This window comes from Monodelphis domestica, chromosome 4 (assembly GCF_027887165.1).
Source record: "Monodelphis domestica isolate mMonDom1 chromosome 4, mMonDom1.pri, whole genome shotgun sequence".
Taxonomy (NCBI): Eukaryota; Metazoa; Chordata; class Mammalia; order Didelphimorphia; family Didelphidae; genus Monodelphis; species Monodelphis domestica.
Window position 1 is genome coordinate 57,004,413 of NC_077230.1, and position 20,611 is coordinate 57,025,023.

Genomic DNA, 20,611 nt, shown 5'->3' on the forward strand with positions numbered 1-20,611 from the left:
GGTCTCCTTGACTCCAGTCTCTCCTCACTCCAGTCCATCTTCCCCTTACCTGTCAAATTAATCTTCCTAAAGCCTAGGCTTCACCTTGTCCACTAAACTCCAGCAGTTCTCTGTTATCACCAAGAGCAAGCATAAAATCTTCACTTTAACTTTTTTTAATCCCTTTGTCATCTCACCTCTTCCTACCTTTCCAATCTTATTATATTTTACTCCCCTCCAAATACTCTGAAATCCAGTAAAACGAACCTTGCTGTTCGTCTCCTGGATGCTCCATCTCCAGATTCCAAACGTTTTCCATGGCTGTCCCCATACTTAGGATGCTCTTCTTCCTCATCTCCACCTCCTGGCTTCCTTCAAGCCCCCACTAACGTCCCACCTTCTCCAGGAAAACCTCTTCTCATCCTTCTCCATCCTAATGCCTTCTCTCTGTTTGCGTGTTGTCTCCCCCATTAGATTGTGAGCTCCTCAAGAGCGGGGGCAATCCTTGCCTCTCTTTGTATCGTGCCTGGAACACTATCAGGCCTTTAATAAATGCTTCCTGGCAGACTATGCTAATACTTACACCCCAACACCATTTGGTTCCTCTCCTCGACATGCTTTCCAACTAAACCATGTCCTTTCCAGGCTGTGGCCCACAGAACTCGACAGCACGTTCCAAGTATGACGTGACCAGGGCAAAGAAAAGAAGTATTGTTATCCCCCCCGGAAGCTATTCATGTGCAGCCTAAGATGGCATTAGATGTTTGGCTGCTGGATTGAGGGCCAGACCTGGAGTTAGGAATATTGCCGAGTTCAAATCTGGCCTCAGACACTTACCAACTGTGTGACCCTGGGCAAATCACTTGATACTGTTGGCCTCGGTTTCCTTGTCTGTAGAATGAGCTGGAGAAAATGGCAAACCATTCCAAGATCTTTGTCAAGAAAACCTCAGACAAAGACTCAGAAATGACTGCACAACAACAAATTGAGGTTACAGGCCACTAGGACCCCCAGGTCTTTTTTTTTTTTTCAGATAAATGGCCATCTAACCATACTTCCGACCATTTTATTCTTGCAAAGTTGTCTTTTTGGAACCAAATTTAAAGCATTATGCTGCCTCCTGTTAAATTTCATCCTGTTTGATCCTGGATTCAGATTGTGTCATCTGCCAATATGATCATCATGTCATCTCTTCTAAAGTCACTGATAAAACTGTTCAACAACATGAGGCCAAACACAGATCGCCAGACCCCCAGATTCCCAGATCCCTCCTCAGAGCTCCCTCTCTGAGGGATGCTGAACTCTTACTAACTCTTCCTGCAGTCGGGCCACTGACTCCTGATCCCGCTGTGCTGCCTTCTTGGCCGTATCACTATGCAGGTACAGTCACCAGGCCAAGTGAAGAGAGGAAGAACATGCATCAAAGACAAACTATTAAAGAAGGGAGGTGCTAAAATGGCATTTCTCTTGTGCCATGTCTGTTATATGTGGGATTCAGTTGTCAAAAGTTGTACATACCTATATTACTGTACTGTATCTTCTAAAATACCATTATTCACTGAAAATTATTAATATTTGGCAAGTAAGATTATGAGAAATATTTGGCTATTCTGATAAATTTCAGGGCTAATCATTTTCCCATCTATACTCTTGAAGAAAATGGTGGATTTTAAATATCTTCTAAGAGTGGTTCAGAAGAGAGTTAGAGATGGAACTTTAAAGGCTTCTCCTCTAACTCTCCCATTTGATAGATGAAAAACTGGGCCCAGAGAAGGAAAGGGATTTGCCCAAGGTCATATGGCCAGTGAGAGGTAGGATTGGAACCAGGATTTACTAAGTACAAGTCCAACATTCTGTCTACCACTCTATCCTGCAGTGAAAGTAGATTTGACAAATAGTCATTCATTTAGGGAGGGAAAGAGGGAGGAAGGAAATGGAAAGAAGGGAGGAAAAGAAGAGAGAGAGAGAGAGAGAGAGAGAGAGAGAGAGAGAGAGAGAGAGAGGAAAGAAGGAAGGAAGGGAAGAAGAAAAAGGAAGGAAGGGTGAAAAAGTGAGAAAAGGAGGAAGGGAATAAGAGAAGGAAGGAAGAAAAGAATAGGAGGAAGAAGAAAGAAGGAAAGAGGAAAAGAAGAAAGGGAAGGAGCAAAGGAAGGAAGGGGAATGAATGAAAGGAAGGAAGGAAGGAAGGAAGGAAGGAATAAAAGAAAGAAGAAATAGAGGAAGGAAGGAAAAAGGAAGGAACCTAGTTTGATCCTCTGCAACAGAAAAAGATTAAATCTGTCACACAACTAGCAGGTGCTTATTTGAACATTTGAACTTTGATCTCCTTGACTCTGGGCCCAAATCTCTATCCACTGTGCCACCAGACTGCTTCAGGGTAATTATTGATGAATCAGAGTATGAATTTTATTTATTGCTATTTTTTTACCCTGTGACTATTTTTTATGTAGCTTACTGCTAAAATATTTACAGACAAGTCTACTTATTCTTTCTGATTTTCCTAGGAGACATCTTATGACCTGCTAAAAGGAGTACAGGTTGTTGAGACAATTCAAAGATATTAATTTAGTCTTATGATCATTAGTGAGTCATTCAGCCCCTCAAATCCTCAGTTTTCCCAGCTGTAAAATAGGGAAATAATATACACACTAACCTATTACCACAGAATCATTATTGAGGAAAACATTTTCCAAACCATAGAGCATTCTATAAATGTGAAATACGATTATTTTTCCCTATAATTCTCATCAGGGAGAGAATTGAACTTAGACTAACAACAGGTAAAAAAGTGTTCTGGTATTTTATAGAAGGAAATTAGAACCTGGGAAATGGGAAAAAGATGATAAATAGGGCATTGCTTTTCAAAAAATATAAATGTTCATTAGCCTAATACATGATACAAACACCTCTTTTCTGTTCTACTAGATTCAGATGATTGATGACCAAATGAGTGGAGGATTTAAATGTGATTTTGTGTCCAAAAACCCAACACAACCCCCAAAATGCAAAATAATGTTTCACTATAATAAGCTGGCAGTAAGGTGGGTGACCCAGTGGGTAGAGAGCACTGAACCTGGAGTCAGACCAGAGTTCAAATGTGACCTCAGACACTTATTAGCTATGTGACCCTGGGAAAGTCACCCCTGACCACATAAAACTGGAGAAATAAATTGCAAATTACTCCAGTGTCTTTGCCAAGAAAACCTCATGAACCCTATTAAAATGGTAAAACGCACAACATTGAATATGAGCCTCTCAGGTCAGCAGGGCCTGTGGGTTTGGGCCCGTAGGGTCATGAAGAGTTGGACACGACTGAAGGACAACAATAATAAGCTTTTTTTTTTGTAACATTTTACCAATTTTGAATATGCTCATCTCATTAGCCTTTACTGTTTTGCCTAGAGGAGGTGGCACAATATGGATAGAGCCCTGGATCTAGAGTATGAAAAACCTGAAATCAAATCTAGCCTCAGACACTTATCAACTATGTGACCCTGAGCAAGTCACTTAACCTCTTAGCCTCAGTTTCTTTATCTTTAAAATGAGGATAATAATAGCACCTAGGGTTATTGTAAAGATAAGTTGACTTTTTGTTGACTTTTTTCCCTGCATTTGCTTGGAAATCTTCTCCTTGCATCTATGTTCTCCCACCCCTCCCAGTGCCAATTGCCCCTCTGGGGGACGGGTTCCAGTTCCCCTCTTCCCAAGACAACTAGACTTTTCAAGCATCAATTCCCCAGACCTCGTACCTCCACCAATATCTCTCTTCCCACAAAGGAGCATTCATCAGCGGTGCTCCCTCCTATCTCTTCCCCTTGCTTTTCAGACTGCCCACTTCTATTCACCTACTCCTCTGTAGGCTCTTCTGTTTCTGAGACACTTTGCCAACCCTTGATTTGAACCCTGGTCCCCTTCCTTCTCTATGTGCCCTCCCAGGTTATAATGCAATTCCCCTAGATTCACCTGCTTCTGCCCACAATATCCCCTATCTGCCTCTTCACTGTTACCTCTTCTAGATTTCCATTTTCATTCCTGTCTGTTTGGGTACATTTAGAAAGAAGGCTTTTCCTGGCCTCTCTGTTGTCCCTCTATTGCTATTTATCTCCAGACCTGCTGTATTTATTCACTCCTTCATTTCTATTGTTTGAAGAACAAATGATATCTTGAGTTCTGGTTTTTTTTTTCTAAACATGTTCCAAATTCTTTTTTTAATTATTATTTCAACATTCATCTTTTTTCCATGTAAATAAGCTTAGATTTACAGGATCAGTTTGCTTGGGCTGCAACCTAAGATCCACTGAACTCTCAAAATATTATTCCATTCCCTTCTCCATTTTCTATTAGCTATCTTGAGTTATTTAATTGTCCTTTCCTTTGTCTTTAAAGGTCTTTCTCCTGGTGACTTGCAAAATTTGTTTCTGAATTGAATTGTTAAATTTAACCATGATGTACCTTGGAGTTTTCAGTCTTATGTTTTCTTTTCTGAAAGTGATCTGTGAATTTTTTTTCCATTTTCCATATTGAGGAGTTCTAAACAGATCTCTTCTTTAATTTTCTTCATTATGATGTGAAGTTATTTGTCCTATCATGTTGTTCTGAGAGACCTATGATCCTTAGTTTTCTCTATAAATCCTTGTTTTTGAGTTCAGTATGTTTGGTTCCAATAGTGAGCATATTGATTTTTAATGTTATTAGATTTTTTTACTTCCCTTCTTCTTGGTTGTCCTTTACTTCTGTGTATTTGTATTCACAATCTCTTGTTCTCTTGTTTCTTTAATGAGGTTTGCCATTTAGATTCCAGTTTTTCTACTCCATTCATTATTTTTGCTGTGCAGAACATCAATTCTGCTTTTATAATTCTCATTTCTCTTAAATAAATCTCTTGGGAATTGTGTGTTGCGATTGCTTTCTCCTTAAACTTTGCAGAATTCTCTGTATCATCAAATCATCAAAGATCACTTTCCTTTATTTTGCAGTATTTAGTCAGAGATGCCTAATCTCATCACTAGATCTGGAAGCCATGTTTCCTTCTGTTGTTACTGTTTTTCCTGTTGCTTTTTATGTTCAAGGTCTGAGTTTTCTTCTTCCTGAAATCTTTGCTACTTTCCACCTTTTTACCCTTTTATTTTCCTCATCACTTACTTCCTGATGGCCTCCTCTCAGTGTCTAATTTCCTTAGGAGCCCAGTCCCATAGGACTTCAGACTCCTTCCGCCCTAGGTTCACCAGCCTGGGTGTCTGCCCCAAGGGACTTTGGGATGATCCGAACTGACCCCAGCTGAGGTTGTACTCTTCCTTCCACACACAGTGTCCTGTCCTGCTCTCTCTGTTCCTCGGTTCTCTGGCCCTTCAGCAGCAGTTCAGGGCCTGTTTTCCCTGGTGATGCCCAAAACCTGGAGCCAGGTCTCCCTGGCCCTGGAAAGAGGGAGGGAGAACCAGGTGTAGGGATGGATGTTGACGTAAGCCTGTTTTGTGTTCTTGTATCTACCAGTGTGACCTTGCTGCCAATAGCCAGAGAGGGAGTGGAAGGGTAAGGAATGAGCTCAATCAATGGATTTTGGATTGTTTTTTCTTTTTTTTGTTGTTTTTTCCCTTTTGGGTTTCAGATGTCCTAGACCATGCATACAGCTTGAGTTGCTTTATCTTTGGCATATAATTTCTATTTTAGAAAGATTTAAGAGGTCCTGAGGACCAGTCTTGTCCACCATCTTTTTGCTTATTATTAGCTATTATTGTTGAAATGCTGTATAAAAACATCTTTTTTTTATGTTTGTAGATTCCTGTTTCCTCCCAGCCAATGATCTGTCTCATAGCCTTTCTTCATATCTAAAACAAAGTAAGTAACCTCTAAGATCTTGTTCCTTTACCAAACTGTCATTTTTCTATTGAAGAGATGAGCTTTTGCTTTTAAATACATTAACCCTGATTATTTAAAAGAAATTCTTCTTTCCTTATTTCCTGCCTCCACACCTAAAAGTATTCCTCCCTTCTTCTCCCTGCTATATTCCTCAGCATCCTTTAAAGCTCATCTCAGCTGCCTATCTGAATTCCCCTTAGGTGTTTGTATTCTCTTCCTCCTCTGATTACCTTTTATTTACTTATATGCTTGCTATTTCTTCCCAATAGAATAGAAGCTCCTTGAGGACTGGGATACTATTTCCTTTTATGGACCTGTCCCTGCACCTAGGACAGTGCTTCCACAATAGTAGAGGCTTAATAATTGAATTGAATTATGATTTATTTAATTATTAATCAAATCAAAATGTGATAATAATCAGTAAATTGAATGTGCAAGTTAAAAGGCTACATTTAAAAAATAGGATTATCTTAAGCAGATTTTATTTTTGAATAGAAATTCAAAAATGGCCTCATTTCTAAATTGTTTAAATTTAAGTTTGATTTTTTCTTTATGTAGTTGTTGGTATAGCATGGTAGGGAATAGATTGTGGGTAGGAGGTATTTGCCTTTTTTTTTTAACTAATTAAAAGCACAGAGCAGAGAGCCAGGAGCCTGGAGTTTCTACTCCACCATAAATTGGTTGTACATGATACAAATCTCGTCGTCTCTGGGCTTTAGGATTTTCTTTTTTTCTTGTTTGCAAAATAAAGAGTTTACTTAGGAGAGAGAAGCAAAGTGGTATTATGGAAAAGAGCCCTGAATTTATAGTCAAAGGTCCTAGGTTTGAATCCCACCTTTGCCGCTACCTATCTTTAAAAGGATGATCTCACTTTTTCTTTTTTACAGTCTGCCCCAAGTGGTCCAAACTTCGAAAGAACCACAAGGAAAAGAAGTCACTGGTGATGTTGATCATCTGTAGCTCTGCCCTCCGAGCCTTGGAACTCATTAGGTTTGTAGTTTGCTGTTATAATACGAATAGCCAGCATTTCTCTAGTTCTCACTTTACACCAGGCACTGTGCTAAGCACTTTACTCTTATTGCCTCATTTGACTCTCACCACTCTAGAAGGTAACTTTTTCTGTGCCTTTAACCATATCATAAGAAGCACAGAGCTCACAAGTTTTAATCTGAGAATACACTGAATTTCAAGTTCATTCAATTGCAATTTAACAAATTGAAGAAACTGAGGCAGACAGAAGCAAAGTGAATTGCCCAGGGTCTGTAAGGCCATATCAATGAGGCTGGATTTGAACTCAGGTCTTTCTAACTCCAGGCCCAATACTCAATCCATTCTACCCCTAACTCCTCTCCCCTGTCCCTACCCCCTCCCCAATTAAAAATCCCCATCATCTTCTCAGGCATAATTGGGAAAGAAAAGAATATCTAGTTTTCACCTCTAGTCATTTCTCAGATACTTTTGACAAGAGTGACTTTGAATAAATAACATCTATTCTCCAACTAATAGTCCCAGTTTATTAGAGCAGCCAACAGTCAAATAGTTTGTAGATTTAGAATCTTACCTTCTGCCCTTTTTCCTTTGGAAGAGATGACTGTGAGAGAAGGAAGGAAGGGAGGGAGGGAGGAAAGAAAGAAAGAGAGAGAGAGAGAGAGAGAGAGAGAGAGAGAGAGAGAGAGAGAGAGAGAGAGAGAGAGAGAGAGAGAGAGAAGAAAGAAAGAAAGAAAGAAAGAAAGAAAGAAAGAAAGAAAGAAAGAAAGAAAGAAAGAAAGAAAGAAAGAAAGAAAGAAAGAAAGAAAGAAAGAAAGAAAGAAAGAAAGAAAGAAAGAAAGAAAGAAAGAAAGAAAGAAAGAAAGAAAGAAAGAAAGAAAGAAAGAAAGAAAGAAAGAAAGAAAGAAAGAAAGAAAGAAAGAAAGAAAGAAAGAAAGAAAGAAAGGAAGGAAGGAAGGAAGGAAGAAAGAAAGAAAGAAAGGAAGGAAGGAAGGAAGGGAGAGAGAAAGAGAGAAAGAATGAAAGGAAGGAAGGAAGAGAGAGAGAAAGAGAGAGAAAGAAAGAAAGAAAGAAAGAAAGAAAGAAAGAAAGAAAGAAAGAAAGAAAGAAAGAAAGAAAGAAAGAAAGAAAGAAAAAGAAAGAAAGAAGACTAAATAGAGTTTTTTAAAACCCCATTTTAAAAAAAACACAACTTAGTGGAGAATTGGACACAAATGAAACAACTGAACCAAAAGAAAAAAATTAGTAAGTTAATTAGCCATCTATGTGAAAAACACTTGAGCACATTTACCAAGTGGAGCAGTCCTCAATAAAGGCTTCTTTTAACTGATAGGCAGAGGGAGTGACAAGTACCAGTGGTGACCATGCAGCCTGGACCAGCCACCTCCCACCCTCATCAAAGTCACCACCTATTGAACTAAGCTGCCAGCAGAGGGTCTAGATGGCAAGTCCATAAGAGTCCGGCACTCCAAAACATTCACAAAGATTAATATATGTGACGACGTAACACCTATGTAAAGGCAGAGGTGATGCCAAGAGGAAGAGTGGCCCAATCCAGCGAGTGATTCAGCAGATATTATTATCTGTTATGTACAGGAGAATATATGATGAAGATACAAAGACTTGAACCCATTGAGACCCGAGCCTCCTGGATCTTACAATCTAATTATTACTTACGAATCTAATTTATAATCTAATGGAGGTGTGGATAGAGAAGGAGCCAGGGATTCTGACATTTATACCAATAAGAATTATAGAGGTAGACCATGATAAAGATAAAAGAGAGGTCCAGGCCAATAAATACTCTGAAAAAATGTGAAAAGGAAGAGATTCACTTTCTCAGGGAAAACAAGGGACGGCTTCATGAAGGAGTTAGTACGTGAAGTAGTTGGGGGGGGAAAAAGAAAAAAATTCCAAAGGGAGGTGATGTGAAAGGAATCACAAAATCTCAAAATAAAAGGAACCTCAGAGACAAAAAAATTATAACCTTTTTAGTCACAGAATCCCAGGAGATATTTGTAAAGCACTTGGCCCAATGCGTGGCATATAGCAGGCACTTAATAAATGCTTGCTGTCTTTCCTCCCCCCACTTTCATGGACCCCTTTAAAAATGTGGTGAAATCTATGGACCTCCTTTCTGAATAATGTTTCTAAATACATAAAATAAAATGCATAGGATTACAAATGAAAGCAATTATTGAAATAGAGGTATCAGCTTGGCAACATAGAAATACATCTAGGAGCAGCAGGCCTAATAATTATAATAATTTTCAGGTAATAATGTATGTCAATGATATTTCAAGTTATCTGCAACAACTATATTATGATATGTTCATATCATATTGTTAATATAGCATCGTGTATATATAATGTATAATTTATATATTTTTGATATCTATATATAATAATTCTATTGACAAAGCCATGAAGACTGCTAATACCACTGCGGTTTGTTGCCTACATCCATTCTTTCTAACTCTTACCTTCTGTCTTAGAATCCATACTGTGTGTTGGTTCTGTGTAATTAGGATTTTGCTCCCCAGGGAGGTTCTTTCCCTGCCCCCCATGTATGTGCTAACATAGGGAAGATATGTTTTGTGCAGTTCCGCCCTCTCTCTCCTCCCAGAAACGTGGCTGTGGCAGTGGGGTGAGTGCCAGGCAAGAAAATTTTACTCAGGCTTTTACATTTGTTCTTTTTATTTCTTCTACTTCAAGTGATCATTAATAAACTTGATGAAATGCAATACTTGGAATTATTGGATATTAACTTAAATCTTAGAGTTCCAAGGCAGAAGAGCGATAAGGGCTAGGCAATGTGGGTTACAAGTGACTTGCTCAGGGTCTCTGGGGCCAGATTTGAGCCCAGCATCTATCTCTAGACCTGGCTCTCTTTCCATTGAGCAACCTAATTGCCTTAAGCCTACATTCATTCTTGAAGGAAATTATAAATTTCTGTTAGATATTAGTGGAAATAACAAATGCTACTTTTTCCCCATCCAAGGGCATGAAATTTCTGAAATCAAGGAGTCTGTAGATTCAAAAGGAGGAATCAAGCCCACACCTGTTTTTGAATAAATCCTTCTTATACTGTTCTCAGCAAGGGCCATCCAACCTCCCACTGAAGTCTGCTGGCCAGAGGGAACTCATTCCCTCCCTTGGTGATCCATTGTCCTTTGGAGCCTCTAAATGTAAGGAAGTCTTTGCTTGGGTCATGTATGTCTTTCTGAAGCTTAGTAAAACCACGACGGCTCTCAGGCTCTCCTCTCTGCCTCGCAGACTCACGGCTCTTCTTTTTGGGAGCCCCAACTTTCCCAGATAGTTTCCCAGAACGTGGTGTGACGCGATCTTCAAGCTCCTCCCTGTCTTGTTTGGTCCTCTGCCTTCGGTCCGTGTTCTCCCTAAAGCACAGCATCGGAAAGTGCCTTCAGTTGTAGTGCAGCAGAGTAGAGCCCAGGAAGATTCTTTCCTTCTGCGTTCTGGTGTTCTCTTAAATGCATGTGATGAGGTCGATCTGTTTAAACCCCCGGATCCTTTTCATGCATGACTTTCCCAAAGGCAGGCAAAATGAAACGGAGAATAACTAATAATCCAGTTTAAATTTTAGAGTTCAGAAAAATGTCATGAAATAACATTGGAAAAGTAGGTTGGAGCCAGTTTGGAGAGCCTGGAATGTCAAGCTAGAGTGCTTCTATGTTGTCCTGTGAGCAAGAGGGAGCTATTTGACGGGTTTTGAGCAACAGAATGGCATAGGCGTTAGGAAGATCCATTTGGGTACTCTGTAAAGGATGGATTGAAGAGACAAGGAGGTCCATGATCAGAAGGGAATGAGGTTTATCTAAAACATGCTCACTTAAACTTAGGATGGGGAAGACTATCAACCTACAGAGAAAGAACTGTTGGAGTGTTCTTTTTTTTTTTAATAAACCCTTACCTTCTGTCCTGGAGTATTGGTAAGGGCTAGGCAATGGGGGTCAAGTGACTTGCCCAGGGTCACACAGCTAGGAAGTGTCTGGGGTCACATTTGAACCCAGGACCTCCCGTCTCTAGGCCTGGCTCTCAATCCACTGAGCCACCCAGCTGCCCCCTGGAGTCATCTTTCACATCACTGTCTCTTTGGTTTTATTTGGGGGTTTGGGTTATGTATGTCTGCTCTTACAACAATGAACAATATGGAAGTGCGTTTTGCATGACAATAAAAATAAAATTTAAAAAAAAAAGAAATGCTTACTTAAGGGAGATGAATTTGGGGTGAGACTTCAACAGAAAGTGTTCCCAAATAAATATATAAGAAGAGAGAATTTACTCATCTATAGACTTACATTTATGTGTTCACCTAAGCCTGAATTTAAAAGAATAATTCAGATGTTCTCTCTTACACACGTGTGCCCTTTGAAACAGCGCCAGAGGAGCCCTTCTCCTCCCCAAAATAGGTCCGACCTTCAGGTGTAGTCCTTCCCTAGAAATCACTGCAGCCTTAAAAAGTCTACTGGTGTTTTTAGTCTAATACATGAGCTGTTCCACCTGCTGTCATTAGAATCCATTTCAACTTTTCATTGCTAATAAAGGGAAAAAATAATCATATTCTATCACCATTTTAGCTGTTTTGAAACATCTGATGTGAAAAAATTAATTCCAGATTTAAAATCTGGCTGAGAAAAGGCCTTTCTCTCAAATTGATTTGAGCATTTTGAGGAGGGAATAACACACTCCTGCCACACCAGGTTTACCAGTTCTCCGTGTTTTCATGTCCTTCTCTAATCCTGCGATCTCCTTCAAGGTTAAGTTTGACAGGTGACTTGAAACAGGGCTTGGCTCCTGCCTGGGCACACTGAGTTCTATTCATCAGGACTGGTGAGGAACCCTCCATTCTGCCATAGTGCCCGTCCCGACTCCGAGCCATGTGCTGGGCATTCATGTCCTTGAAAGGCTATTCTTCACCCGCTCAGCCAGTTGGAAAGCACCCTACGTAACCAGCCAGCACTAAGGATTAGTGCAAATACAGGAGAAGCCATTGTTCTGGCTCATTGGCCATGGCTCAGTGGTCTACAGATCCAGCTACGGCAAACTGCCTGAAATATAACCAGGATGCACAATAAAATTCTTAGTACAGAAGATGCTCAGGAAGCCCACCAGAGCTGGCTTCAAGCAGCGACGTTGCCCCCAGAGGGCAGAACTTCAGGAAAAGGAGAACTTCGCAACTAAAGTGGAGCCCCAAATGGAACATGCTGTCTTGGGAGGCAGTGGCTTCCCCCTCATGAGCATGTAAATAAAGGATGGACGATCCCTGGTGGACAGGTTAGAGAGAGCGTCTTCTGCCCTCTCAGAGAACCAGGATGCGCGTGGTCCCCAGCAGTGGCAGCCCCCAATGTTATTACCTTCCCTACAAAATGATAGATTTAAAGAAAACCTGAAACCTCAAGAATTATAGACAGGGGTATATGGGAGAGGATTGTTAGATTTCCAGTATGAGTATATTCTCACCTTGGAAATCAGCAAACTACAAAGCAGGACTTGATTTATGGTTGGGTTTGGTTGTCTAAACTTAAGAACACAATGAAGAAAATCTTAATAATAATTCAGATTGCTTTCAACTGCTTTTGACAAGGTGCCAATGTTACTTCTTTGTAAATGAAACTATATTTTGAAATAAAATGATCAGTGTTGAATGTTTAAAAAAAATAATTCAGATTGAACTTAAAAGAGGGGGAATTTGGTGGCACAGTGGATAAAGTACATAGTCTGTTATCAGGAAGACATGAGTTCAAATCTGGCCTCACCCCTTAACTAGCTGTGTAGCCCTAGGCAAGCCATTTAACCTTGTTGGCTTCAATTTCCTCATGCATCAAATGATCTAGAAAAGAAAAAAACAGAATTTTTACCAAGAAAATGCCAAAGGGAGTCTCAGAGAGTCAGACACTCCAGAAACAACAGCAGCACAGATTTAAAATGTTCCACCTACAGTTTTGTTTTCTAGGAGAACCTACTGTTAAATATTTATCAGTACACCAGTGTGGGGCAGTTGGGTAGCTCAGTGGATAGAGACTGGAAGTCCTGGGTTCAAATCTGACCCCAGACACTTCCCAGCTGTGTGACCCTGGGGAAGTCACTTCGTGCCCATCGCCTAGCCCTTACCGCTCTTCTGCCTTGGAGCCAATACCTAATATTGATTCTAAGATGGAGGGTGAGGGTTAAAAAAATAAATCAGCGCACCACTGCGTTGATAAAGGAATTGCCTTCCTCTTCCATTCATTGTTTGTTTTTTCACTAGATCAATGACAGCATTCAAAGGAGACTGCAAAGTGCTGAAGTTGTTTGCGAAGCACATAAAGGTGAGGAAGGGGATGGGGATACACAGTCTGACCAGGGCAGCTGATGTGGAGAGATTCCTCCCTAGCCACATGGGTGGGCGCTTCAGTCTCCTTCCCCCTCATCTCAGTAATAGGTCTTCTCTTTATAACCCTTCCCTTATTCAGGAAGCCACTGGGTCAGTCAGTCAGTCAATAAATCTTTATTAAGCTCAGGCTCCTGCGTGCCCGGTACTGTGCCAAGTGATGAGGCACAAAACAAGCAAAAAGTAAAATAAAAAACCATCCCTGCTCTCGGGGACTCTCGGTCCAATGGGGGAGCAGCGTGCCAGGAGCCATGTAGAGAACAGCCACATTGAGGTTAAACAGGAAATAGTCAACAGAGGGAAGGCCCTAGAATCAAGGGAGGGCCAGGATGGGGAGAACCTGCTAGGCGTGAGGGACAGCCGGCCAAGAGGCGCCGAGTTGGGAAATGAAGTGGCTTCTCACTCAAGGAACAACAAGGAGGTCAGTGACGATGGATCCGAGCGAGATGGCGCAGTAAAGAGATGCTGAGATCTTGGCCAGAAAGGCATGAGCTTGACTTCTTCCTCCAGTAATTTACGAAATGTGTCCTGCCGGCCTGGGCTTCCTCCTCTGTAAAATGGCACATCCCCTCCCAGGAGTTTGCGGGAGGCTCAAATGCTATAATAAGGGGGCCCCTTTGTGGGGTTAAGGGGGCAGCACCCCACGATCTGGAAACGTCCCTGCAAAGTGTTTGGGCCTCTCAGAGCAGAGAAGTCTTCTGAGGTTTTTTTACTTTTTTATGGGGTGTTTAAAATTGTAAAATTTGGGTTTATGCATTTCTGAGTTTCTGAACTGTTTCTGTGTCACCTGCTGGCCTTCGTGGATCCTCTGTGGCTTCTGCGAAACTCCCAGAATTCCCACTTAACTGTCTTATGCCGATCCACAGTATAGCAAGACCTCAGCGGGGGAAAGTTGCCGTGTAGAAAGGATACCTGTACACGTAGAGCACTTCCCAAACCCTGAAGTACTCTTTTAATGATGGCTTTCGTTACATTATTGTTAAACATTGGGCTGCTTTCACACACTTTTGCTCCATGCCCACGTGCCAGAGGTCACCCTGTGTTACAAGAGAAGTTAATTCCTCTAGTGACACCTTTTCTCCACCCTTTATCTTCTTTCTATTTTTTTTACCTTACCATCTCTTAGAATCTATGCTAAGGCAGAAGAGCAGTAAGGGTTAGGCAATGAGAATTAAGTGACTTGCCCAGGGTCACCCAGCTAGGAAGTGTCTGAGGTCAGATTTGAACCCAGGACCTCCCCCTCTCTAGGCCTGTGGCTCTATCCTGAGCCACCCTTTATCTTTAAAAGAAACTTCTCAAAACGTGCCTATTATGAAAGTACTTCTTTTTTGATGGCTTTTTTCTATCTTGGAGCAGATTCAGGAGCAGGTAAAGTTGTTGGAGAAAAGTGTGGTACATCTGGGTGTGGGAACACCTGGAAGGATCAAAGCACTCATTCAGCAAGGTAGGAACCCTAAGGGACTGGGGGTATCACTGCTTCCCATAGCTATCTGTTGACTACATGGAATTTGTGAGAAAAATGTGAATATCCTATTGTCAGACTGCCACGGATTGGTTCCTCCCCTGAAGGGGGCTGAAGGATTAAACCTATTGGAACAGAAATATAATTTCTGGGGCTTCCTGTAGGCCAAAAGTGTCTTTGTCCAAAGAGAAGTCCATCAGCCTTTATTGAGCATAATTACTCCTTTGCCTACACCTTCAGATACCCAAGGACATTTAAAACCAAAGCCCTGCCCTATAACATTTGTACAAGCCAGTGGGACTGATTGCCTGTCAGCTCCGGGAGAGGAGAGGGAAAGAAAATGAATCATGGAAATGTGGGGAAATAGTCTTTAAAAAAAAATTAAAAATTAAATTAAAAAGAAAGAAAATAAATTTAGGTTATAGTAAGTTATAGTCACAGAGGCCAAATACTTGGGCATAAAAAAGATAAAATCCTGGGGAGAAAATTCTAACTGTATTTGGAATGTTCTTGGGGTTGGAAATCACTTGGCTAAGGCAATCTGAAGAGTCTTCACAGTGGAGATGTCACAGGAGCTGAAATACGAGTAGGATTGCGGGGAGTGGAAGGAAGAAGGAGAGTATTCCAAGTCACAATGTGAAGCAAAAGCACTGAGTTGAGAAGTACATGTGGCCTGTTGAGGAGTAATGAAGGAATGGAGACTTGGTACAGCAGTGTAGTGAGAAATAAGAGGACTCTCTCTAAAGATAATTCCATTTTCTACCACTTGGATGGGGAAACTGAGGTACAGAATGGTGAAGTGACTTTCTGATGTTCCATTTTTTAAAAAAATTCTGAACACAACCCATCCTCCATGATTTTCCTTTCTGCCCTGAAGACTGTATTGGATGCTGAAGATTCAGTTTCCCATGAATCTGATTCTCCTCTCCAGGGTCCCACAGATGAGTCCTACGTGTCTCCCCCGAAGGGCCACGAACCCCAAACCACAGGATGTATCTTACCCAATGGTTGCCAGTGATGAAAATTGAGCCACTGTGGTTTTGTGTAATGGCGGCTTGGGGTGGATTTCCTGCCAGGACATGAGCATTTGATGAGCTTAACAACAGGAGTTTCTCTGCCTGTGTGTTTTCCTTCAGAATCAGGGGCAGACTGAACTCTGAAGAGTGCTTGCATTTATTTTCCACCAGGCCAGGGTAGCGCTTAAGGTCCTGAGATGAGTGGCCTGGGGAGGGGAGAGCCATGACGCCCAAAGCAGCCCTGTTGATACGCTCATGCCATGCGGGCTTCACTCGAGCAAATCTCTGTCCCTTTCAGATGTCCTTAATTTGAACTCCCTGAAGTATCTGGTTTTTGATTGGAACTGGAGAGACCAGAAGTTGAGGAGGCTGATGGACATTCCCGAGGTACCATGTAACCAGCAATTGTTTTTAATCACATTTTCTCTCAATTTGAACTGGAGTTCAAACATGGTAATAAAGCCTCGACTCTGGGAGCCAGCCCATGCTGGCTCTCCAATTGTCTCTGGCGTTTGGCTCCGAGGTGTCTTACTGTGGAGAAGTTAACCCTTCCCATGGCGCGCCTGAGCGTCCAGTCTGGGCTATTTCCACTCTCCAGCTTTGGCTTTTAAGAGACGGAAAATCCCAGCGACCCTTAGTAAGCCCCCCACCCCTCAACTGCAGCCCTTCCCTGCAAGTTCTTTTCATCCTGTCCTTTTCATGCTTTTCGTTTTATTTGTTGGGAAGGGGGTTTCGTTTGTTTTTTGCTTTTTCTTTTAAATTGGATTAGCAACCTACTGACACATTTTTTGTCTTTGTGGGGAAAAACATTGGCTGTAGGCAGGGAGGAAAGTGGATAGAATGTTGGCCTTGGAATCTAGAGAACCTGAGTTCTGATCCTGCCTCAGCCACCTGTTAGCTACATGGCCTGGAACACGTCACTTAACATCCTGATTGAGATGAGGCAGTTTTCTGTCAAACATCGATCATCTAAACTATCCATCATCTCTCTATCCATCTGTCGATCCGTCTATCTGGCTGTCTATCTATCTGGCCGTCTATCTGTCTAACTATCTGTCTGTCTAAGTCTATCATCTATCTGTCTATCTGTCTGTCTATCTATCACCTCTCTATCTGTCTCTGTGTCTGTCTCTCTAGCTATCTGTGTGTCTGTGTGTCTATCTGTCGGTCTGTATCTATCACCTCTCTATCTGTCTCTGTGTCTGTCTCTAGCTATCTGTCTGTCTGTGTGTCTGTCAGTCTGTCGGTCTTTATCTATCATCTCTCTATCTGTCTCTGTGTCTGTCTCTCTAGCTATCTGTCTGTTGGTTGGTCTGTATCTATCACCTCTCTATCTGTCTGTCTGACGGTCTGTATCTATCACCTCTCTGTCTGTCTGTTGGTCGGTCTGTATCTATCACCTCTCTATCTGTCTGTGTGTCTGTCTCTCTAGCTATCTGTCTGTGTGTCTGTCAGTCTGTCGGTCTGTATCTATCATCTCTCTATCTGTCTGTGTGTCTGTCTCTCTAGCTATCTGTCTGTGTGTCTGTCAGTCTGTCGGTCTGTATCTATCATCTCTCTATCTGTCTCTGTGTCTGTCTCTCTAGCTATCTGTCTGTTGGTCGGTCTGTATCTATCACCTCTCTATCTGTCTGTCTGTCTGACGGTCTGTATCTATCACCTCTCTGTCTGTCTGTTGGTCGGTCTGTATCTATCACCTCTTTATCTGTCTCTGTGTCCGTCTCTCTATCTGTCTGTCTGTCTGTCGGTCTGTACCTATCACCCCTCTGTGTGTCTGTGTGTCTGTCGGTCTGTCAGTCTCCCAAACAGAGATGACAATGGCTCTCATTGTTAGCGGGCTCTTAGGAGAATCCATATCTGAGTCTTAGGAAAGTTAAAAACGCCTCGTGCGCCTTCCTCCTCCCCGGGGGGGGGGGGGGGGGGGCGGGGCGGGGGAGAGCCCGGGCTTGGGTTCCTTTGCTGTAAGGTGCGGGGGCGGGGCGGGCGTGTAGACCACGAGGTGCCCGGCCTCGCCGCTCTCGCTTGACACCTTGAGCCCGAGGCCGGCGCTCCCCCCACTACGGCCCGCCGCTTCCTTTGGCCAGTGAAGATGGTGTCCAGCGGCGCCTGTTCAGGGCTCTCCCTGGAGATCAGAGCAGCACGCTGGGCCAGGCCAGGCCAGGTGCCCGGTGACAGCCAGACTCCCTCAGAAGGGAGGGAGCAGAGTCGGGACCCTTCCAGAACGGGCTCACCGTTTAAACCGGCGTCTCTGGAGGGACATCGGCCAACTGCAATGGGCTTATGCGTCTAGAATAAGTTTGATTCAACAAGTCGAACCGGAGCGATTCGCTGATTTGTTGTGTCTGATTCTTTGTGGCCCCATCGGGGGTTGTCCGGCAGAGATATCCTTTTCCAGCTCGTTCTGCTGAGGCAAACAAGGTTAAGTGACTTGCCCAGGGTCACACCGCTGGGAAGTGTCTGAGGTCTGATTTGAACTCAAGAAGAAGAGCCTTCTGGCCCAACATTCTCTCCACTGTGCCATCTGGCAGTTAAGCTACCTTATTAAGAAGAAAAAAAGAAAGAAAACTTTACCTTCTGTCTTAGAATGGATACTATGCATTAGTTCCAAGACAGAAGAGCAGTAAAGGCTAGGCAGTGGGGATGAAGTGACTTACCCAGGGTCACACCGCTAGGAAGCATCTGAAGCCAGATTTGAACCCAGGACCTCCCGGTCTCCAGACCTGGTTCTCTATCCACTGAACCACAGAGCTGCCCCTTCCAATTTATTTTTAATTGTGCTCACTTTTGTCCAGATTGAGAATATTATTTAGTAAAGACATTCCGCTCCTCTGTCCCCTCCAATTCCTATCCCACCCCCCAATTGACAATTGTGTGTACTGTTTTGTCTTAGTTGCCCGAGTACCAAAAATTAGCATTGATTTTGTCCCAGTTACACAGCTAGGGTGGTCGGAGTCAGAATTTGAGTCGTGGTCTTCTTGGCTTCGGGGTCAGTCCTCTAGCCATGGGCACACAGACAGTGATCTGGCTATAAAGAGGGTAGCTGTCGTTTTGCCTCGTGATTACTTATTTAATATTGTTTTTATCGTTGGTCATTAGCAATACCAGAGATGACATGGTAGCTGGAACGCTGCAGGGGGAGTCGGGAAGACTCATCTTCCTGGGCTCAATCGGTCCTCAGACACTAGCTGGGTGACCCTGGGCAAGTCCCTTAAGCCCGTTTGCCCCAGATTCCTCATCAATAAAATGAACTGGAAATGGAACTGGCCAACGCCTCCAGCATCTTTGCCCAAATGGGGTCACAGAAAGTCAGACACAACTAAAAAGGTTGAACAACAAAATCAGCAATATTAGTAAAGGTAATAAAAAAATAACACTAAATTGGAATATTAATTCATTTATAACAATGAACCCAAGGCTGTAAAGAGTCCAGAAGGCAGATCTTGGAAATCCATTCAGATGGAATATTTTAAAACAGATACAAACAAGAGTCCATTTTATGGAACTGATGCTTTCTGCAGGACCTTTTCATTTACTTACGTAAACATTTCACCTCCGGATCAGATGTGGGTTTGGACTTGATCCCGTTCTGGCTGCATCTCTAATAACAGCTGAGTAAATAGCAAGAGTCAAGAGCATTGAATTAATTCAACAAAATGTCTCCTTCACATTGAGAACTTTTCCCTTTTTTGCCATTGTTGTTCATTTGTTTTTCTCTTATTTAGATAAGAAAAGAAGTCCTTGAACTGCTGGAAATGAGACTAATAAGCCTGTGTAAAGCCGACTCTTTGAAGCTGGGGATTTTCTAAAGTCCAAATTCTAATGAAGAATTAACATAAGGATAGAATTTGCATGTTTTTAATGTGGCCATTCACTGCCAAATGAATCACACCTGCCCGATGGATGTTTGTCTTTTGGGATGCTTTAGCAGGCCTAAATCTTATTGCCTTTTTTGCCAGCTTTCTTCTCCTTATAATAAAATAGAAGTTTGTTTCAATTTTGACTAGATTCATGGAGACTTTTACATGCATTCTGGTATCATTCTATTATTTCTGGGAGATTGTAAGTTTATAAGATACTTTTCACACTCATAAAAGACAACACTCTAGCCCTTATAATGAGAGAGAGAGAGAGAGAGAGAGAGAGAGAGAGACAGAGAGAGAGAGAGAGAGAGAGAGAGAGAGGGAGAAAGAGAGAGGGAGAGAGAGAGAGAGGGAGAGGGAGAGAGGGAGAGGGAGAGAGAGAGAGGGAGAGGGAGGGAGAGAGAGAGGCAGAGAGAGAGAGAGGGAGGGAGAGAGAGAGGGAGGGGGAGAGAGAGAGAGGGAGAGAGAGAGGGAAAGAGAGAGACAGAGAAGAGAGAGAGGGGGAGGGAGAGAGAGATGAAGAGAGAGAGAGAGAGAGGGAGGGAGAGGGAGAGAGACACAGAGAGAGAAAAGAGAGAGACAGAGAGAGGGAGAGACAGAGAGGGAGAGAGAGAGAAGAGAGAGACAGAGGGAGAGAGAGAGAAAGAGGGAGAGAGATAGACAGAGAAGAGAGGGAGAGAGAGAGAGAGGGAAAGAGAGAGACAGAGAAGAGAGAGAGAGAAAGAGAGCGAGAGAAAGAGAGAGAGGAAGAGAGAGACAGAGGGAGTGAGAGGGGGTAGGGAAGGAGGGAGAGAGGAAGAGGAGAAAGAGGGAGGGAGGGAGAGAGAGATGGGGGAGGGAGAGATGGTGGGAGGGAGGGGAGGTGGAGGGAGAGAGAGAGGGAAAGGGAGAGATTATCATCAGCCTATAAAATCCTATATTTGAATTTTGGCTTAATTTGTTTTTTAATCAGCCTGAGCCCTGGTAAAGTTCTGGAGTCCTGAGCGTTACAATTCAAAGGTATACAGCTTGCTTATGGGTATGGCAGGAGTAAAGGATGAAATGACTGAGGAAACAAAAG

General features: G+C 42.6%; 1 protein-coding gene across 1 annotated transcript in view; it reads left to right on the forward strand.

Moving 5' to 3' along the window:
• The window catches only part of CMSS1 (cms1 ribosomal small subunit homolog), a 430,657-nt gene extending 410,972 nt beyond the window's left edge, over positions 1 to 19,685 (forward strand). The window contains exons 5-10 of the mRNA XM_007493586.3: positions 5,755 to 5,814; positions 6,723 to 6,825; positions 13,091 to 13,151; positions 14,570 to 14,657; positions 15,990 to 16,078; positions 19,414 to 19,685. Coding sequence (XP_007493648.2) covers positions 5,755 to 5,814; positions 6,723 to 6,825; positions 13,091 to 13,151; positions 14,570 to 14,657; positions 15,990 to 16,078; positions 19,414 to 19,497 — 485 coding nt within the window. The 3' untranslated portion in view covers positions 19,498 to 19,685. The remainder of the gene's footprint in view (positions 1 to 5,754; positions 5,815 to 6,722; positions 6,826 to 13,090; positions 13,152 to 14,569; positions 14,658 to 15,989; positions 16,079 to 19,413) is intronic.
• Positions 19,686 to 20,611: the final 926 nt, after the last annotated feature.